The 21,839-nt window shown below is 42.6% G+C and overlaps 1 protein-coding gene across 1 annotated transcript; it reads right to left on the bottom strand.

Annotated features, from left to right (window-relative positions):
• Window positions 1-222: 222 nt before the first annotated feature.
• On the bottom strand, window positions 223-20,501 carry LOC146174174 (acetylcholinesterase-1-like). Its single transcript, XM_084584249.1, has 4 exons — window positions 20,061-20,501; window positions 10,371-10,560; window positions 7,015-8,010; window positions 223-748 (listed from the first exon to the last, which is right to left on the bottom strand). Exons 1-4 carry the CDS (start codon window positions 20,398-20,400, stop codon window positions 601-603), a joined length of 1,674 nt encoding a protein of 557 aa, XP_084440375.1. The 5' UTR covers window positions 20,401-20,501; the 3' UTR covers window positions 223-600.
• Window positions 20,502-21,839: the final 1,338 nt, after the last annotated feature.

The following is a 21,839-nucleotide window of genomic DNA, read 5'->3' as shown; positions in this document are numbered from 1 at the left end:
GCGCCCTGTAATACATATGGTCGATACAACAACTGAGCACCTCCAAAACGTTTACCCATTAGACGTTGATCGGGAATAATGAATTCAGATACACCGTTTTAAGACAATACGTGATGAAAACTTTATGTCAAGTAATTTTCCCAAAATCAACATCCTATTGTACTATGTGTATAGAAATCGAGCAGTGGTTCGTTTTAAGAAGAACAAAGGTAACGAAATTCATCTGTACGTTTCAGCACTCGGTTGTTCAAACGGCTCAACGTGACGTTAAAAACTAAATCAACCTAAAGCCGACAGGAGAGTTAGGGTTAGTTTCTTTCGACTAAGGAAGTAGCCGATGCCGCATAAATATAAGTTACAAGAAGGATTGTAGAGGCGAGAAAAAAACGAGGTTGTTTCTTTTATATAATTGCGTTTAAACCCGCACACGGAAAATGTTTGCCTTTATAAATTATTTTAACTAAATCTCTTCCAAAACGATGTAAATTACCCTACATTTGCAGAGCTTTCTTACTGATGGCAGAATTGTAATTGGACACCATTACTTCTTAGTGTGATAGCTCTCAACAAATATCTTATTTATTTCTTCTTTTGCGGTTTTCAGTAGAGGTTCAGCTCCTTGAGAGCCTTGCAGCGTTCATCAAGTGTAAATCTTGAAACTTCGGACCCGGTAGCTGTGAGCCTAAGAAAAGACTGAGAATCTGAAGAAAACTTCGGCCATTCTGTTCCTTCGGGCACTGTCGGCGTCCTGTAAAGAACACAAAATTGAGGTCATTTTTCAACAAGTAATTGGTCGTGATTTATGAAATATACGAAGGCTTCTATATAAATATGACTTATAAAAACGTTTTTGTAGAGATGCCGCCTCATACTAATATCATTAGGGGCGTTTGCGTGAGCATTCCTTTTTGAACCTACGAAACAAGGATTCCTGGTGTGATGGGACATACTATCATGCTTCATGCCACCACATTTCATGTCAGAAAATCCCCTCAGCAATGTTTCGCCAAATAACTGGCGTCCTTTTATATTTATATGATTAATGCAGCCGCGTCCTAATTTCATCTCAGTTGCAGTTACTGAAGGTATTCGTATAAAACCTGAAATGTAAAAACGAATAATTTCACAGAATGGTAGGTCACAGTCGCAAGCAAAAAAAAAAAAGAACTGTGCTTCCAAGGCTCTGCGTTTATACAAAGAGGCGAAGAAATGATATCAAGAGCAGGCTTAGTTAAGTTCAGGCATTCAGTCGTGTCCGACTCTTCGTGACCCTATGGACCATGTCACGCCACGCTTTCCGGTCTCTCACTATCTTCTTAACATCACATAGCTTCATCTGCAATGCCTCGAGAATGCCATCTAACCATCGCGTTCGCTGCCTACCCCTTCTCCGGCGACCCTCAACCTTTCCCAACATCAAATCTTTCTCCAGCGACTCCTCTCTTCTCATCAGATGACCAAAGTAGCTGAGCTTTAACTTTAGAATTTGACCCTCCAATGAGCAGTCAGGGTTTATGGTCGACAATATCGACTGATTTGATCTTCTGGCAGTCCAAGGAACTCTTAAGAGTCTTCGCCAGCACCACAATTCAAACGCGTCGATTCTTCGGCGGTCAGCCTTTTTCACAGTCCAACTCCCGCATCCATACATCACAACTGGAAAGACCATAGCACGGGTTATACGGATCTTGGTTGGCAGACTAATGTCTCTGCTCTTTACTAGGCGGTCAAGGCTAACCATTGCTCTCTTTCCCAGAAGCAGGCGTCTCCTAATTTCATGGCTGCAGTCTCCTTCCGAGGTAATCTTGGCGCCCAAGAACAGAAAATCTGTCAAAGCTTCCACTTCTTGTCCATTGATGCTCCAGGACTTCATAGGGCAAGACGCCATGATCTTCGTCTTTTTAATGTTCAGTTTCAGCCCAAACTTCTCACTCTCTTCTTGTACGCGCATCAGAAGTCTCTTGAGATCCACTTCACTTTCTGCCATTAAAGTGGTATCATCCGCATATCTAAGGTTGTTGATGCGTTTTCCAGCGATCTTCACTCCAGCTGAAGACTCGTCCAGACCGGCCTTCCTCATGATGCACTCTGCATATAGGTTAAATAGGCAGGGCGACAGAATGCAGCCTTGCCTCACCCCTTTCTCAATCGGAAACCAATCAGTAAGACCATGCCCAGTTCTGACTGTGGCCTCTTGCCCTTCATAAAGGTTCCTGAGGAGACAGATGAGGTGAATTGGAACTCCCATTTTTTTGAGAGCTTGCCACAATCTGCTGTGATCTACGCAGTCAAACGCTTTCGCATAATCAATAAAGCAGAAGTAAATGGGTTTCTGGAACTCTCTTGCTTTTTCCATGATCCAGCGAAGGTTGGCAATTTGGTCTCTAGTTCCTCTGCCCTTGCGAAACCCAGCTTGCACGTCCGGAAGCTCCCGATCCACATACTGCTTCAGCCTACCTTGCAGGATTTTTCACATCACCTTGCTAGCATGCGAAATAAGCGCGATCGTGCGGTAGTTGGAACAATCTTTGGCACTGCCTTTCTTTGGAATGGGGATGTAAACTGACCTCCTACAATCCTGTGGCCACTGCAGGGTTGTCCAAATCTTTTGACCTAATGTATGCAGTGTGTTAACAGCGTCGTGGTTGAGGTTTTGAAGCAACTCGGCTGGAATGCCATCAATTCCGCTATCTTTGTTCTGAGCAAGGCTGGCTAAGACCCACTCAACTTCACTCTTCAGGATTCCCGGCTCGAGATCAGTGATCACAACCTTCTCATGTTAGGTTTGCATATCCGGGTCCGTCTTGTACAGTGCTTCTATGTATTCTCGCCAGCTCTTCTTTATCTCTGATGCTTCAGTGAAGCCCCTGTGCCTCATTTGTCCTTTATCACGCCCAGCTTAGCACAGAAGCTTCCTTTGATATCTTTGATTGTCTTATACAGAGCTCTTGTGTTCCTTAATTGGCTGTTGTCCTCAACTGCTTGACACTGTATGTTCAAGAAGGCATTCTTATCTCTCCTTGCTATTTTCTGAAAATCCGCATTGAGAACCTTGTATCTTTCTCTTTCCCCCATACCTTTTGCCATCCTCCTTTCCTCAGCTATTTGCAAAGCCTCTTCAGATAACCAGTTTGCTTTTTTGCATTTCTTTTGCTTTGGAACTACCTTAGTAGCAACTTCTTGTATTATATCACGAACATCAGTCCACATCTCTTCGGGCTCTTTGTCTTCTAGATCTAATTCTTGAAATCGTATGCTCACTTCCGCAGCATATTCTAATGGAATCTGATCCAGATCATACCTGAAAGGCCTTCTAGTTTTCTGCGTTTTCCTCAATCGAAGCTTAATTTTAGCAACAAGAAGCTGATGATCGGTGCCACGATCGGCCCCAGGCCTTGTTTTTACTGCTTGTATAGCGCTTCTCCATCTCTGCCGGCAAATAATATAATCGATCTGGTTTCTGTACAGACCGTCCGGTGAAATCCATGTGTACAGGCGCCTCTTGTGCTGTTGAAAATGAGTATTCGCTATGGTCAGGTTGTTTTCTTGACAGGACTCTACTAGCCTCTGCCCAGCTTCATTTGGCTCACCAAGACCGAACTTGCCTGTAATTCCGGATATTTCTTCACTCCCGACCTTTGCATTCCAGTCTCCTATGATAAAAACGACGTCTGATGATGGGGTGCGGTCTAAAAGGCATTGTAGGTCCGCATAAAATCTCTCAACGTCAGCTTCTTCAGCAGCAGTGGTCGGTGCATAGACTTGGATAACTGTTATGTTGAAAGGGTGACCTTGGATCCGAAGTGAAATCATTCGGTCGTTTTTGGGGTTGTACCCTAGCACTGCTTTGCCCATTCTTCTGTTTACTATGAGCGCGACCCCATTCCTTCTCTTGGATTCGTGCACACAATAAAAGACATAATGGTCGCCGGAGTTAAATTCTCCCATTCCGGTCCACTTGAGCTCGCTGATACCCAAGATATCAATGTTCAATCTGTCCATTTCTCGCTTGACGATATCCAGTTTACCTTGCGTCATAGATCTTACATTTCATGTTGCTATGTGATATATCTCCTTGCAACATCGGACTTTCCGGTCGCTTCCCGACACATCCACAACTGAGCGTCCTTTTGGCTTTAGCCCAGCCGCTTCATTCGTCCTGGAGCTACTAGGAATCGCCCTTTGTTCATCCCCAGTAACATGTGGGACGCCTTCCAACCTGGGGGGCTTATTTTCCGGCGCCATATCGATAATTGTATTGTGACCGGCCGTAGGGTTTTCTTGGCAGGAAATACTGGAGTGGGTTGCCATTACCTTCTCCCGTGAATCACATTTTGTCACAACTCTCTGCCGTGACCTGTCTATCTTGGGTGGCCCTACACAACAGAGCTCACGACTTCATCGAGTTTCGCAAGCCCCTCCGCCACGACAAGGCAGTGATCCATAAAGGGGAAGAGCAGGCTAGGTTGATTAAAAAAAAAAAGAGCAGGCTAGGTTGATTAAAAACAACAAAGTATTTTTGTACCCAATCAAAATCAATGTAATGTAAAATTATGCGAGTGGAAGTAAATAGGCCTAAATATAGGCTACAGTTTCATTTCAGTTTTGTGTGCTGATGGTAGAATAATGGTTGTATATTATAAAAAACCAGCTATTTTCAGCATTTACTAAAAGAAATAAATGCAGTAGTGCTTTAATTACATTTTCAATTTGATCAAGGAGTATACAAGACAAATAGCAATTAACCAAAAATGTGGGGAAACTGAAATGACATTAGGGAATCCCACTGGATGGCTAGCTAGTAACATATGAAAAAATAAAGAAAACAAAGCGTTAAGACGAAGCTAAACCGTTGCCAGTCATCATCAAATAGGTGATGAGCAGGAAACAATGAAGACGAGTTGCTAACTTTTTATGCATCCATAAACACAAGCTCTTCACTGAAAGGCAGTCATGAAACGTTTGTCGGCTAATTGCACTGATATGCTGCGACATAGAAACATTCAGTGTTGCATGGCAGGTGCGATGTGATTCTTAGTCTAATAATACTGCTCTGTTGAATCTTGTTCATTAAACAAAATCTTTTTCTTTCATTATTTTTTCTGGTGTGTGGTAGAGCAATAGAGTTTCAGTTTTGATCATTAATAAGGACGTACCTATATAAAATTCGTTTTACTACTCTACCCTGAAAGTGAGTCAATACTAGCATTTTAATCAATTCTCTTAACCCTATAAGATTCAGACTAGACGTCTGAAAAACACTTTTCTGTCTATTGCAATACTTATAAGCACCGATAAGAGCGTGTTTAGTGATATTTGTTCTGAACGTAACTCAAGGCGTCAAATGACGATCAGGCGGAAAAGGTTACCTTAATGCCGGGGTCAATTTCTTTCCTTAGATCGTTTGCAGAGCTCTTCTCTGAGCAATGAATAAACACTTTAGGCCAATTGTTTGCTCAGCGACAAGTAAGGCCATCCAGTTTCACTTTCCCCACCGCCTGCACCCAAGAACTTTTTCTTTATTAGAAAATTTCACATTTTGTTTGAAAGTTTAGGTTCTGCCCCATTGGTCGCTTCTTCCGGGATCTCCAGTAGAGGGAAATAGGCGCCGTCACGGGCAGGCAGCGTTGGCATATGGGCACCGGCCAATATTAACCTATGCCTAACATTCATTTCACGTATCTATTACCTCTCTGAGCTTATCTTCTCATAACAGAACGAAACAGCCCGGTTATTTTGCCACGAAATGGCGAAGCTTAGTCCCTATTGCTCAAAAAGAGCATGTGTAAAGATCCCTTTTTTAGACCTACTGCTACATCTATGGGATTTTACGTTCCTCTAAGAGCAATTTTTGCTTTTCAGGATATGCATCAGGAGACAATCTACATGTAAACGAAGAAGGTAAAAATACAGCCCTTTATAAATAAGTTTCACTTATTCTTTATAGTTTCTAGCAATTTTTTGTACGATGGTGAGCAGCCTTGTCTAGAGCGCGCTGACGGCGCTCTACGGAGCAATTCTGCGCCATCTAGCGTTAGGCTCTGGGTTTGAGCTATGCCTCCCGTGCTCATTCGCGGAAAATCAGAGGGATGCCTGCTCATTGCTTCCTTATCCAGCTTCCGTCTTGCGAGTACCTTTCGTGTCGCTGCGGTCGCACTGCCTTTATTTGTGAGGCTGCCATGGTTGCCAGAGCGTCGCGATGCCACCGTGTTTCTCGAGTGTAACGAGAAGGCCAGGCAAGCAAGGGCAAGTGATAAGGGGATAAACGCGCGTTTCTACATACGCATCACTGGCGGCCCTTGTTATACGGACAGGACGGAAACAGACACCAACCAACCAACTAGGCCCAATTCTCACACAATTAGCCTCGTGCAGTTAGCCTGGTGCTTGCTTGCTGCAATTGCTTTTGAACTGAGGGACCACCCGATTTCGCATTGCACTTGCCTAGCCGCTTCGTGATTCGCACGAAACGCCTTGGTTTTCCGGCCGCTGTTACATATTATTAAGTGCGTACCTGGCGGCACAAAGCACTGAGCGTAAATGAGGCCTGTAACCCGCGAGCAAGCATTCATTCATTTTGGTTGCGCGTACGCGCAGGATGAATAACTCAAACCCAGGGCGTAACATTAGAAAGCGCTGACTTGTTCTGCGGAGTACCATCAGCGCGTTTTAGGCAAAGCTGCTCACCACAGTACTTTCGAGATAATGCTTTACAAATAAAGGGCTTTCAAAGGCCGCTCCCATAATGTTTCTCTCAAAATGTGAACTTTCAATATACCTCATGAAATAAAAAAACAACGAAATGGTTTTGAAACTTTGAGCCGTTAGTCTTCTCTTTATCATACGCAAAAATTCAAATTTGCATTTGCATATAATCAGCTTCATTATTGTTCCCACATACCTATTGCGTTAATTTCTTTCTATATAGTGTAGAATATAATTGAAGTTCATGTCATTTACATCTGCACACGAGCTCTAAAAGCCAATATAAGAGAAGTCAAATTCAATACGCACCTTCCCCTGGCAAAGCTGCTCCATATATCTACGATCCTTCTGCTGTATGAGATGTCCCCAGCACAGCCTCCTTCCTTATCGAAAGCCCTCCCGAAGACGAGCGGAATGTCGTCACCGTGCGTCATGCCAAACCAAGGTAGTTTCTTGTTGCAGGTGGACACATAATTCATTTCATAGAAGTATACTCCCTTTCGAGAATCAGCCGCCGCAGTAGCATTCGACAACTTGCAAGCAGTGTTCAAGCTCCCGCAGGTAACGTGTGAGTCTCCCTTGGTTTCGGCGAGGGCTTGCCTCAAGGCATCGTAGTCGAAGTCCCCTATCTCCGACATGTACACTTCTTGCAACTTCATGATTTCTGGAAGCGTCAGGTTCTTGTACAATCTCCCAAGATAGTGCACCATCTCAACCTTGTTTATTTTTCTTGGTGCCAGTATTTCAGAAAACGTATCTCTAATTCTTGTGTAAATTGCATTTGTACCCTCGTTTGCTGTCTGTCCAATCATGACGTCCTTGTCGCCGGAGAACTCAGCAAGGCGAGGCTCTGTAGGTAAGAACGAATCTCCATAGATTGGCTCAAACTTTCCGCACCCACCATGAACAAACGTCTGTTCGACGACAGAAATGAGTGTGGAGTTAATATTTTGAAGACAGGGAATGAAGTTCGTCTCGGAACTGTCATTGTAGCATCCGAATCTACGGGCGAAACTACGGGAGTACTTCAACATCTCCGACTTGTCTTTCGCCCGCCCCCTCTTTGTGACTCCGGCGCTTTGGATGATTGCTCGTTTGAAGAGCGCCTTACTTCCTGGTGAGAGGAGGTGAAATCCGGTTGAAATGCCGCCGGCACTCCAGCCAAACAAAGTAACCTCCTCCGGGTTACCGCCGAAAGCATGTATGTTTTCCTGAATCCATTTGAGGGCGAGCACTTGGTCGTGTAGGCCTTGGTTTCCGGGTGCAGCATCTGTGCCATCGTAGAGGAAGCCGAACGACTGCAGCCTGCAAGGCGGGAACAATTTCTGAATTGAAGGAATAAAAAAACTTGGCAGGAAACAAGGCCTATAGTAAACTACAAGAACAAGATTTAGTAATTCAGAATTCGTTTGTTTTTTATGGGCGAGCCTCTACTATAGTGAGGGTAAGTGAATCGCAATAGACAAAAAAAAAACCTAAATATTAAAGAACAATTGCTGAAAGGCATCCTTTTACGCACTTCGACAGCGTGAATGATTCAAGCTAGTTTTTTTGCAAAGCTTCAGTGCCCATAACTATAAACTATCATGAATATTTCTTTTGGGAGCGAATGTTCCAATCATCATGCTCTGTATATCAATCGCCATTGCAGAAATATCAGCCTTGATGCGGGTGTAAAAATACAATTGTATGTCTTATCTGAACATGAATCACAGAAAAGATTTAAAATGCGAATAATTGTGGTCCTGCGCTCATTATGTAGAAATGTTTTCAAGTTCAAATGTGTATTTTCGCTTAAGAAAGCGCTTTTACATGGGGAAATGCGCACAAAAGAGTAGAGTGAATGTAGTCTGCAGTCGCTTTAAGGGTTTGTGCAAGTTTTTCTCTGATATAATACATGTACTTCGTTATATGTAAGGCGTGCATGTGCATAAAATAGGAAAATTGCCTATTCTCGCCAGTCGTTGTCAGCTCTCACAGTTAATATTTCCAGCGGGATAAAAAACAAATTAAAAAAATCAGACACGCAGGTTGCAACAAGTCGTACATGAATCCCATGTCTACTGAGTTTATGAGCCCGGTCTCAAAGAACACCTAGTGGTCCTTGCATAAGCGCGGTAGTTTGGTTAGTTCGTTGCTACCAATCGTGAAAAGAAATATCGTAGCCCAAAAAAGACGTAAACACAAGGCACAGACGTAGACAGTTTCTTGGCAATGCAAAAGATAAACTTGAGCGCGAAATAATAGAAACTTTTCAAATCATAAAGGCTGGTGACAAGTGCGGCAGCACACCCTCGTTAACTTTGCTGGAAAATGAAATGGCTGTTTTGGGGAACTGAGCTTAGACAACATGCCACGAGCGTTGTTAGTATTTAAAAGTCAAACCTTTTTCAAATTACATTTAGTTGGAAGTGCAGCGCCCCTCCTGTCTTAGTTGTTCCTTACGCTCGTGCCTACATCTCTTTTGTGCTGCGAAAGTTTTCACCATGCTTTGCAGAGCCTGCAATTTCAAACGCAGGGAGTTGCGTTTGAAACTGGTTGCCAAAACGATTCTTTCGTTTATGAGTATCAGTTACTGCTCATCTTTTAAAGTCATACAGTGGAAACAATATTGAAACAAACTGCATTCGGCTGCATTCCTTTTAGCGTTGCACCACGAACCACACACGCCGCGGAAACCGCAATATTGTCGCAGCTTTATATATATATATATATATATATATATATATATATATATATATATATATATATATATATATATATATATATATATATATACACAGCAGTTAGAAGAAAGCGCTATGAACCAGAAGTTATATTATTATAAAGTAGACTAACACACGCTTAAAACCTTGCTATGTTTTTAAGCGTGTGTCAGTCTACTTTATAATATATATATATATATATATATATATATATATATATATATATATAGTATTTGAGAGGTGCATGGATACGCCCATAATGCAGAGTGGTACGAGCATTTACTCGAATACTCGCAGACTCTCATTCAAGTGTACGTACGCCAGATGCCGGGTGAGACCTAGGGCGCCATCGAAAGCTGTTTTTTTATTTAAATTTATTATTATATTTGTAAATTCTGTCACTTCACAAGTGGCGCATTTTTTATTCTTAACTGTAATTGGAGAGAACGCTGAATTTACGTTCTCATAACCAGGCCTTAAAGCTCGAGACTAACCTATGTTTTGTAATTAGCACTCCGCAATGTTAGGAGCCAATGCCAAACAAGTATAATGTATATCAAAGAAAGCTTAAACGGCTTTTTTATTGAGTAATAATAACCATGGCATGGAGTAAGACACAAGGAAACTTTTGCAGCGCTATATGCGGGCGTCCTCGTGTCTTCGTTTCTATCATTCTAATTATTCCTTGTTATATGCTAACATGTCCAAGTGTCTGCGCTTTTCTAAGCATATAGATCCTATTGTTTGGCACCTAGATACTGGTTGAATAAGGTATACAACAATAAGAGGCAGGTAAAGAGGTCCACTATATTTTGCGTCGTGCTAATACGAAACTCAGTTAAAGGCTCTAAACATCATCTCTATTACTCTTTATGTATACCACAACGCAAACACTTTCCGCTCCTATTTACAACGTATGTAAGCGAAACAATTATTTTATGCATGAAAAAATACAGTTACCTGTATGCGATTGTAACCACAACCACGTCTCCTAAAGCAGCCAAGTTTCCTCCATCATCTCCAGGAATGGCAGCCGAACCAACTTGGAATCCGCCTCCATGGAGCCATGCCATGACCGGAAGCCCCGCCGACCCGTTCAGAGTAGGTGTCCACACGTTCAGATAGAGGCAGTCTTCACTGGTAGGCAGACCTGTGGGTATAAAACGTCAGTAGCTGTCAGCACAAAATTTATGACATACAATATTGAGATGTTTCCAAAGTGACGACTCTAAGTCAAGCGATATTAAAAAGCGGGTACTATCTCGTGTGAGAGAAACCTCATTTGTTTTGCTAACTATGAAGGTATTTCACAGTGATAATAACTATGATTTGGGCTTCATATGATGCATAGAAACCTTAACAGCTCTACTGGTCGTGGGGTCTTTATTATGTGCACACGGGATTTCTGAGTAAGCCATATCATCTTTTCGCACAACGTTTAGTGAGGTTCCAGAGTGAGGTTTACATTGTGGAAAAACTCTGCAAAGACTTGATATAAGCATTCAGCAAAGTAGAAAAACAGAATGCTGCAGTGATCGGTACTCCACAGTTCTTATATCCGAATACAATTGCAGGCTTTATAGAAACAAGTAAGAAAACAAGTAACTTCAATGCTTTCAAAAGCATGAAGCATGGTGGTTTGAGACCATATAGTGGGCCACAGTGACACAAGTCCTATTAGCAGCAGAGGGAATTCATTAGAGTATATTTTGCGGAGCGAAGCAATTTAGAGATCACAAATAGCATCTTCTCTACGCACAACAATCTAGGGTTTACGTGAAATAGCCGGAATGCGGACACTGCTCATCCTGACATTATTCACGACAGAGAGGAGATCAGCAGAGTGTGATGTGGTGGCCATAAGATAGTTAGGACAAGATTGAGCATAAATTCAACAATCTACTAGCGGGAAAAGGAAAAGTAGCGCGAATCTTGGTCTAGCTGCAGAATGGATATTCGGCTTTTAACCACGAGCACGACATTATTGCTTGTGTAATAAAGAGGAAGCTCAGAGACTTTCAGAGCAAGTGCGTCATGGAATCATCATGAAGGGTAGTTGTACTGGATACCCGCAAGTTATCTAGCATGATATATGTGGTAACTAGATTCTGAAGTCGCCTTTCTCCCATAGTCCCGCCGCGGTGGTGCACTAAGGTACCCGACTACTGTGCCGAAGTTCCCGTGTTCGGTCCCGGCCGCTGGCGGCTGCGTTTCGACGGAGCTGAAGAGGTGTAGCGTCCGTGTGCTATGCTGTGCGGTGTCAGTGCGAGTTAAAGTACACTCTCGAGTAGAATAGATGAGCACACGTTGCGCATCACCGGATAGCGGAAATGACCGTAGCGCCAATCTTGCGGTTGACAAAAAAGCCGATCACGAAAGTACCGGGTCGTTCCCATTTTAATGCAGTCAAAGCAGAAAGCTGGTCGCTAGTGTTTTTATTTATTATGACGTTCCCATTTTTCTGAATTAAGGAAGTTCATCGAACGGCCACGGGACAGCAAAAGTTATTTTTTTTTCTGAGTTAAAAGAAAGGAAAAAAATAAGCCATCGTTGCCCATGATTATCGAGCCAGAAAGAAATGCAGCTTCCACAGTTACTAAGACCAGCACTTCGACGTTAAGCAGTGGCAATCTTGATAAATTTTTATTCCTGCTGTCCAACCCCGCGTTGAAGTGAGAACGGCCCTGCAGGTGTATCTGCTTACCGCAGTGCCATGTGGTGACTAATTATAAGTCTGGTCGCCAGTCACTTGTAATATTTCTAACTCGCGACAGCAACCCAGGCAGTCGATATTTCTAGAGTCCTCCACTACGGCGTCTCTCATAGCCTGAGTCGCACTGGGACGTTAAAATATACAAACTACACCAAACTAAACCGTTTCTCCCATGATTGCGAGTTAGCAGCCGGATATAAAACTGCACATAATGTAGCGTTGAGTAAAGAAAGCAGCTGTTGATAACCAGGTAAAAACGCATGTGTTAATGGGCGGTAGCAGATTGTACGAAAAAAAGTGCACATATTGTACATGAGACGCGTAACATTCTCTGGACCTTTCCAAAATTTCCAACGCAGTAAGTATTACCTTAATATACAAAATAGTTGAAGCCAAAGATTTTACGTTTATAAAATGCTGAACCAGAGAAAGAAGCAGAAACACAAGAAGTACACAGGACAGCGCTGGATAGTTTGCAAGCCAACTTTGTTTTCTTCTATTGCATGGAATATATATAACGAACACCATGCTACTTCAGAAAAGGAAAATTAAACTTTTTCGCTTTAGGTGATGATACTTTTAATGCCCGAGATCACTCAGGCGACAGAAAATGTTCAGAAAGTCTGCCTACGACAACGTATAGCAATAAAACGATCTCGAAAATGCACATCATTCAATCGGAGCGCGAGCAGTTACGCAGTCGTTGCATAATCACAGTGTTGAGAAGTAGTATGTATAAACGCTGAACTGCCCGTTAAAAGTTGTTTCATAAAGGCAGGATAAGCTCAAAAAGCACTAATATCTGACAAGGAGAACTTTAACTGGTGGGCTAGTTGGTCAGACATAGCTTCAGGTGATGTAGCACAACGGCACGAAGTCTAGATGAGTGAAGGGTACGAACACAGCGCTGAACTAACAATATCATTTTATTCAGGATGGCACCGCTATATGTACTCTAGCACCGCCAAAAAAAGAACAAAAGATGTGGACATGTAGCAGGAAGCTGTACTCATATCACTCTGACATGCCGACTTTTCTTAAGTCCGGCGATTACAAGAAAGCAGTTAATTTTGCTCTTTCATCTGTTTAGGCAGCAGACGGGGAGCGGACACATTTTTCGCGGCGCTTCATAAATTGTGATGCATCAGTTACCCCTCTAGTTAGTTTATCTTGGTGGGTGGTGAAAATCTGGCCTTTCTTTTTTCAACAGTGTAAAACAAGAGAAGCTGCGGCATGAATACCTATGTTACGGGCAGCATTGTTAACGTTAGTGATATGCTCCCTAAGCCTGTCATTTTGACAACTGCCGGTTTGGCTGATGTACAAACAACAACAATACAGCGGGATTGAATACATCACATTATTTTTGTAAGGTATATTTTTGCTGTGATGAATTTTCTTGCAATAAGAACACGTTTTTTTCGCCATTTTTTCATTTTAATATACACGCTAGCAAGAGGCACTCAATATGACGGGCCGAAAACACCATGTTGACACCAAATATTTTTCCGTTTTTTTTTTCAAAATATGGGCAGAAAACTGATTTCGGGTATAACGGCCACATTCCTTTCGGTGGTAGTCTGCTTGGCTCTCTTGCCAACCAGCAGAATTTTAACAATGCTCCTCGTACTGAAGCAGGAACCTCAAGAGAGCATCTTGCTTGAACAAGCTTTTCCACCTGACCGGAAAAGCTGCAGATAACTCTGTGAGTGTAGGATTTTATCGTAGCATTTTCATACGCGTTAGATCACTCTACCCCTTTCTTACAAGTTTCGAGTGGGCTCAGCTGCACAAAAGCAGGGGCTTTTTACTTCTGTGCGGAAACAACCAGAAGTAACGGACAGCAATAAAACGCAGTGTCAGATCAAGAAACTTCGTATGGTCGTTAAGTGGCACCGCAAGTGCTATTTCAAGTGGCGTTAGAAGGACGGAAAGATCCCAACAAAGGTCATTCATAAGAAAAGTTAAAGCCGCAATCTTTTGTCAGTTTTCTGCGGAGCTAGAGTATATATAGCGAAGGCTTCTTGAATAAACATATGTCGGCAGTTCAGCGCTGTGTTTGTCCCCTTATTTCTCTTGTCTAGGCCCCGTACCGTTGCGCTGGGCCACCTGAACCTGACAAGAAGAGGCAATCTCCCCGTAGCTATGCATGCCGAGTTTAGACAATATAATAAAACGCTTCGCTTCAGAATACTGAAGACGAGAGTTCATAGATAACACCTTAGTCAACTATAAAAGGATATGATATTGCCTTAGTAAATATCCCCCACTAAGCAATAAAAGAAATTTCAAGCGCGATGAATTGCTTACAGAGGGAAAAAGAAAACGTGGGTCCTGAAATTCATATACCAATAATAAAGTAACGTATTTTTTACACTTCGAACGAAACAACACTGTAATGTTTCTTTTTTTAACTTCTTAGGGATACAATTCTAGTCACGTCTACATGCAACTGAGAACAACAGCCAACAGCGTCCAAAGCCGTCACAGAACCCAGCATTGTTATCTATGAAATGCCGGGTCCAACTCGACATGGTCACGTTGATGTCCTCAGGAATATCGCGCTGACTGACCAATCAAAGTTTGGTAACACCAGGTGATGTTTTCCTCAAAGCTTTCTTGACCAATCAGCGATTTTCGTGAATAGCGTGAGACCTATGCCATTATCTGAACTATAAGTACAGCACATTTATAAACGGTCATCGGTAAGAGTAACAGGCATGATTCCAAGAGACAGCTATGGTAGCAAGGATGCCATAGATAAAGTATATAGACAAGATGCGAAACTCAGCTGGATATCGTTGTCTCAACTGCGCCAGATTGGTTATTTGGAGAGATATCGGACAGCTTTATTCTTCAGTGAGCGTTGGCACGCTGATAATGCGGAAATAATCGCATCTTATTCACATATGCCAGAAGTACAAGTTCGCATCTTTTATAGCAATGATTGCTGTTCAGGACAACTAGACACACTTTCACGCACCTGTAACATATATTATGATAGGCCGACGTTCAATGAGGGTAGCAAACAAGAAATTAGCTCCGCCATGTCCACTTGTATTGCTGCGGAAGCGCTTGAATGGTTTTGGTTTCGATGGAATAACATACGTAAGTCCTGCCTAATGATTCCATAAAAAATCTGTCAAAACTAAACCATTTAGTCCGGATTTTTTGCTATTCTCGCCAGGTTCAGTTCCTAAGCTTGCTTCGGTGAAATGCAAACCATTCTGATGAGTTATACAACACTTTTGACAGGCGGCAATAAATTTACACCTACAAATATCTAAAACATCAGGTATATAAGACGCATCGTCGTGATAATCCTTTATGGACAAGTGCCTTTATGGACAAGTAGTACGTAGCAGCTGACCTGGAGAGGCTATGACGGCCGATCGGTCGTTTGACTGAAAACGTCACGGAGCACAGCTGCGTTTGCCGAAGTTACTAGTTCACGTTACTTTACTGAGGTGGAAAGAAAACGTGGAAGCTAGACACGGGAACCTTGGACCGAGTAATACAAACCGCCCTCAGTCCAGGAAGGCGTGACTGTTATGGTTGGTTAAAGCGGGGCTTTATAGCCTGGGTAAGAGTAGGATAACAGGAATGCAAATGATGGGATTAGCAACTAAATGAGTAGCGAAGTGCTTATGCGAAAATGTGGTGTCGGTGTTGTCTGAGTCGGTGTTCTCGAAATGAAATCGCATCGTAGTTCGGGCACGTGTTAAGCTAGCCGCATAACGGCCGGACCCTCATTGGTCGTAGGGTGCTACGACGTCCTGTGAATGCAGGGCACGACCGAACAAGCAGGAGCTGTCAAATCGGGCTTGACAACTGAGAATGGGGACAGAGGGTAACAATGGCCCCTGCATTCCGAGCCAGCTAGACATTCTGCCCTTTTCCGCAGCTGCACTTTAGTGCGGAATGCATACTGATGGAAATTTTATTTTTGACAGGTGGTGTTTCACAAAATGGAAGTTCTTACGACTGTACGCTAAATAGTATTTGGGCAGGCACTACTCCATGAAAAGAAAATAATGGATCAATACCACTACAGAGCCATCATTGCTGTTGAGTCATACCGTTTAAGGAGGCGTTTAGAGACCCTCCCACCGCATTTGTGCCCAAGTCGGTGGTGCAAAAAGGCGCCACTGCTTTCTCGACAGATGTTACAACTAGTTGGTATGCGTAATAAGGATGTTTTGTGTTGTATTTTTTAACGAATACTGCAGCAACACAGACAGAGAAAAAAAAAACAGCGATGAACTAACTGCCTCGTTCACGATCGGCTCTACTCGTGCAAGGTACAATAATATGGGCTTAATATAATACGAATATAGCACAGATCAAGTGTTACTGCAACATTACTAACACAGCATTCTAATTCGAAGTGCGTACGGCGTGAGCAAGACGAACTTGAGTGAATAGTTTTGTGACCAACGTTGACCGTACGCTTTGGTGCACGGCAGTAACTCATTCGTAATAACGCATCCTGCGTAGGTCTTAAAAGAAAAGGCTGAAACCATAAACTGTGTCTGCAAAAATATTACATGGCATGGTCACTCCAACTCTACGATTGCAAAAGCTCGCGGTACGCTTGAATTTTATATCCGTCAAAGCGCTCGCAAGATATTTATGGCAAGCATTCGAGGACGATAGGCAACAGGCAGCATAGCCTTCAAGAGTATAAGGCAGAAAGAGGCGAGGAACCCTTTATACAGACGCTGTGTGGCGCTTTTGCAAGTAGAGACTAAAGAAAACAATTTAAGGGTGGGAGGCTGCCCTATCCAGCTCTGGACTAGAGTCCCAAGGGGACCTCGTGACCCGCGCGCGGATAGCAGAGGCAGCCGCTGGAGTCCCGAACTAGGGACCCCACATACACATCCCCCTCCCTTATCTCTGCTCAATAAGGAGCTCAATAAAACCGCACTAAATAGTGCGGCTTTATTTATGTCTAGTACAATAACTTCAAATTATTTTGGTATCTTATTTCAGTCGAACGAAATGTATATACAAAATTTGTGGTACCGTTGGCCGGGCACAAGTGCGATGAACATGGGTATTCGCGTCACATGTCTGCGCTGATTTAAAATCAAACTTTTCCTATGCACGTCTTGTGTCTCCCCTATACAATTGTATTCTTAATACATTACCGCACACTGGAAGTAGTAACATAGCATGTGGATATTCTTTATTTCTTGCTTTGTGTGGCTTTCAGTTAGAATGTTTGCCCTGGCTGAAAGAAGCTCCGACAAATTCATTTTGGCGCCATTTGGAGCTTGTTGTAACCTAGACGATCAATAGTTGTTTCAATCACTTGGGCATCATTTTCGAAGTAGACCTCTTTCCTATTCTAGCGAGTCGATCGTAGCAAGGCAAACAACTACGCTCGCCTTATTCCTCCAGTATTTTTCACGTTTGCAAAAAACGTTTCACTACCATCGTAAAGAAGCCTACAGGCAGCAGTAGGTTCTCACCGTAGCCAGCCATGAATTGGTAAACCACATACAGCGATAATAGAGACTAATCTGAGCAACAGTGCAGGATTTTGATCATTATTTACGAAAAACATTCTCAAGTTCGTTTTTAAGCGAAACAAAAGCTATTTTCTACATAAAGCTCTCTTGTTTAAGGACATTAAATATGGCAGTAATCTGTTTAGAAAGGACTTCGTAATTGTTGTATAGTGCTGATGGATCAACGTTTCGTGACACAAAGCATTTACGCTTCGTTTGAAGTGTGTTGGCCCCTATGGACTTTCCAGCCTGGCACAATGCATTTCATATTGTTACGTGGCTTACGGCCGCTGTTACGAGATGATGTGTTTACTATGCACATCATCTATGTGACCAGCTGCCATGGTCTGTGAAGGGAAATGCTGTAATAAAGAAAAAAGTTTCTATCGCACTATGTTTGGCGCTGAACAAACTAAAAATGTTGCTCTTCGCCGTGACATGCAATGGTGTCAGTGACCTCTGCAGGTGCTTTTAGAGAACCAGTTTCTTTTTGTTGCCTGTGCCCTTCAGGCATATAAAATGGCGCAGCATTTTCCAAGGTTCGCGCTAACTTTTGAAGGCGTAATTTTTATCGAAGTTTGAATGTATCAGAATTTTTTTGTCCTAAAATGGCGTCGTTGTGATATAGGTCACTGCATGCGAGGAATCGTTTGTGATAACCATACATTTAATCCATCCCCTCACGGGAGCAATAACATATAGCATTCTAAAGTATTTTCTCAAGATTCCACTTAGTTATAAGAACTGTCTGGATTGATTTTCTTTGCTACCGCTGCGTGATTTTATCACATTGTTTCTCCTTCAATATGCGACTACGTTTATCTCGAATAGCGTCTCAGGCTTGCAAATGCCTCTAAATTATTTGAGAGTGCTGTTGACGCTGTACTGACAATCTCTAAATGTTATTTGTCAGTTGGAATTGAGCAACGTTGACTGCCGCTGTTATTGGGTTTTTCGGTGATGGAAGATTGTTGCCTTTTGCCGCTGAAGCCGCCAATTTATTTCCTGTTTTATGGTACCTAGTAAGCCCGATAAAAAGTGGATTTGAGTGCAACAAGGACAAGTGAGGAACAACCCTCATGTGATAATGTAGGTTTTAATTTGCCTAGTTAAAACATTCACTTTACATAAATGCATAAATGCGCTTTGTAGTTTTTCCTAATTGGTTTTCTGCAGACGCGCCCTAAATGTTTCTTAAAAAAAAATGTTTGCTATTATTTCATAATGAGAGGATCAGTATGAGGTAAATTGAGGAGTTTGGTAATTTCGATTAATCCCTTGCAAGTAAACGACGCAAAAAAAAATGCACAGTGAAAGAACAAGACGATGAATTTACCGAACAGCGTGCGTGCCATTAAAGCCCCATACTTGTGAGTCGTGTTCATTCGTATATTCTTTTTATCCGTGTGTACGTGTAGTAGGCCTCAAGGTATTTCATAATCGCGCAAATTTCTGCATATTTCACTGCATGGCCATGTTCACACTGAACGTAACAAAAAGGTGCTCTGTTTAATTTGAAAAACAATTTTATGTATGTATACCATTTTTTGCCTAATTGACGTAAAGCTGCAACATAAAGTGTACACTCTTGAACGTGTAATTGTACCTGTTGAAAAAAACAGCGCACACTGACACACAGATGGAGCACAAGAAGCAAACACTAAATAGGGTGTGTGTTTCTTGTTCGCTGTCTGTGTCTCAGTGTAATCTGTGTTCTCATCATGAACCTTCACTAACTATCGTAAACGTTACTTTGCCTATATCCGTACTTCAAGTTTGTACTTGGTCATCAAAGTAGCGATTTACGTTTACTGGAACTTCTTTATTACATAAAACTCTTGATTATAAAAATGTGAAAAGAAATATTATTTTATACTGTATATTGTGCTCCATGACAAAAAAAAAAGGTTTCTTTCCAGTTTATTAACAAATAAAATGTTCCTGTGTGGTACCATTGGCACAATTTCGCAAACATTTCATTTGGAAATCATAACTCTCTCTGAGAAGCTCTTCATTTTGTTCTTTTACCTATATTTAGCGTTCACTTAAATTCATTTGATGATTAATTGCGTCTCCATCGGTGAAAATGAATTCAGACACTACAAACCTTACCGCAAATATAAACTGAAGGATTTGTCTGGTGTAAATCCGAATTCTCGCTGTAGATCTTTACATTTCTTTATAACAATATTCTAACAAAGCCTATACTTCAAATCTAGCATTCCATAGTGCACAATAATGAGACCAAATGTGAAACCATTGAGATCATTAGCTCTTGTCACTGAGGCCTCATCGCAGTTCTCTTCAATTTCTTATAGCTTTAAAGGCACATCTACACGGAACGCCTGATATTCCATAATAAAAATAGGGCCGAATATGAAACTTTCCAGTGCGGGAGGAAAACGCAAAGCCCTGTGTACTCACCGTAGGGAACCCACAGGAGATTTCTGGGGGCGAACTCGCTGACTTGCGTGCACGAAGGTGGCGTCTTCGTCGCATCCCGCACGTTGTCTCCCCACGGAGTCTCGGGTTCGGGTTTCCTATACCGCAGCTCTCCGACGGGCGGCTTTGCGAACGGCACGCCCGTGAAAGCGTACACGTACTTTTCATCCGCAGCTACACGCTTAGAACCCCGCAGTTTTCCTACGGCCGCTGTCACGATCGGTGCTTCATTGTTGTCGGAAACACTAGCCGCCGACGATGAGTGTACAAGGCATGTCAGGGACAACACACAGGCAATACGACATACGCCAGCCGCAACCATGTTTGATGGGATGCCGCGCAACGCGGCGCGTATTTCCTGTAGGACTACTGTTGAACAGAAGTGTCGTTATCAGGCTCTCGGCACGATGTCCCGCAGCTGCAGGCAGAGTTGGCGCATATCACGCCTTTTGCTAGCGCCACACTCTGGAAAGGGGGAAACATGAGAGGGGGCCAGATCAAATCGTCTCGATTTCCGCGCGGCTGACCTCAATCCCGGCGACGAGTCGAAGCATCGCAACCGTTCATCTTTACTTCTTGCAAACTTGTTCGGCTGAAATTGCGGTTTGTACACACCTGATCGCTTGTTTTGATGTCCTTGATTTCCCCTACAGAGCGCCTTTAGTGAGGGCAGTCATCCTACTTTCATAGATAGTAATCTCAGGAGAAGCCTCGCACGAAGGCGTTGTTATCGGTACCCCATAAAACCGTTGGGCACAATGGAAACCTACCGCTCTTCCTCGCGAAATAATTCAGGTTCACTATAATCCGGTCGTTGTACTTTTACCTTGAAATGAAATGAATATTTTGCTTTTGTTTAAGAGGATAATTAACCTTGAGAGTTTATGCTGGCCCCCCTGTCGGTTTTGTAGTATATAATATTTTCCTCACCCGCTGTTCAATGAGCACTATTACACTGTAGCTTTACGACTCGGCGTTCAAAACCGTGACGCACACATCCTCTACCCTTCACTCCTTACCAATAGAATAGATGCAACTGCAAAGCCCAAAATAACCCTAGCGCTGGCCTTCATAGCGCAATTACCGCGGCCTGTTTTCTCGAACTTGGCAGAACTACAGACAGCGGTTATTTCCTTTACATATGTGTGTTTACACATTTGCTAGGGCTGCCAACAGGAGAACCTTTACGACAAGGGAGAGTAATGCAGCAATTTGAATGTTCACTCTTTGTCGAAACATTCAGGTATACCTTCGTGTTTTAACTTAGCTTGTTTCTAGAGCCGCAGATAAACAATACACTCATGTGAGTAACTAACTGTCATGTCGCATACTTTTATTTTCCTTTTCCAGCTCCATTGTCCGTTTTGGGGTTAGGTTTCAATGGGCGGGATACCTGCCTTTCTCCGACTGCACTAATTTTTGGGTTTTTGTTACGCCAATTTCTTCACCATTTGTCACACCACAAAAAAATAGGTGGTAAAGATTCATTCCACGAACGCTAAGCAAATTCAGAAAATATATAGGTATGTTCACCGTATGATATTTTATGCATTGAGAGCTCCAAACTGAGATATTTAGTCGCGCCTTCTGCTTGGAAAAGGCGGTAACTCTCGACGACCGGTGATCTTTTTCCGAAGTTTTAGAATCGAAACATAATTTCTGAAAGCGTCAAAGCGATATTTTGAAAAACCTTTGGGAGCCGTCATTACGGTTAAGGGTTGATTGGAACCTGATTCAGTGAAACTGCAGATAGTGACTTCT

Source organism: Amblyomma maculatum, chromosome 11 (assembly GCF_055883805.1).
Source record: "Amblyomma maculatum isolate TAMU_Amacu chromosome 11, ASM5588380v1, whole genome shotgun sequence".
Classification (NCBI taxonomy): Eukaryota; Metazoa; Arthropoda; class Arachnida; order Ixodida; family Ixodidae; genus Amblyomma; species Amblyomma maculatum.
The sequence above is the reverse complement of the archived record's forward strand: the minus strand, read 5'-3'. Positions and strand labels throughout refer to the sequence as shown.

Excerpts from the sequence above, each read along its gene's own strand:
- LOC146174174 (XM_084584249.1), bottom strand. The coding sequence starts at position 20,400 with ATGGTTGCGGCTGGCGTATGTCGTATTGCCTGTGTGTTGTCCCTGACA. Across the intron at positions 10,561-20,060 it reads TCTCCTGTGGGTTCCCTACG|GTCTGCCTACCAGTGAAGAC; the intron begins GTGAGTACACAG and ends TTATACCCACAG. Across the intron at positions 749-7,014 it reads AGCAGCTTTGCCAGGGGAAG|GACGCCGACAGTGCCCGAAG; the intron begins GTGCGTATTGAA and ends TGTTCTTTACAG.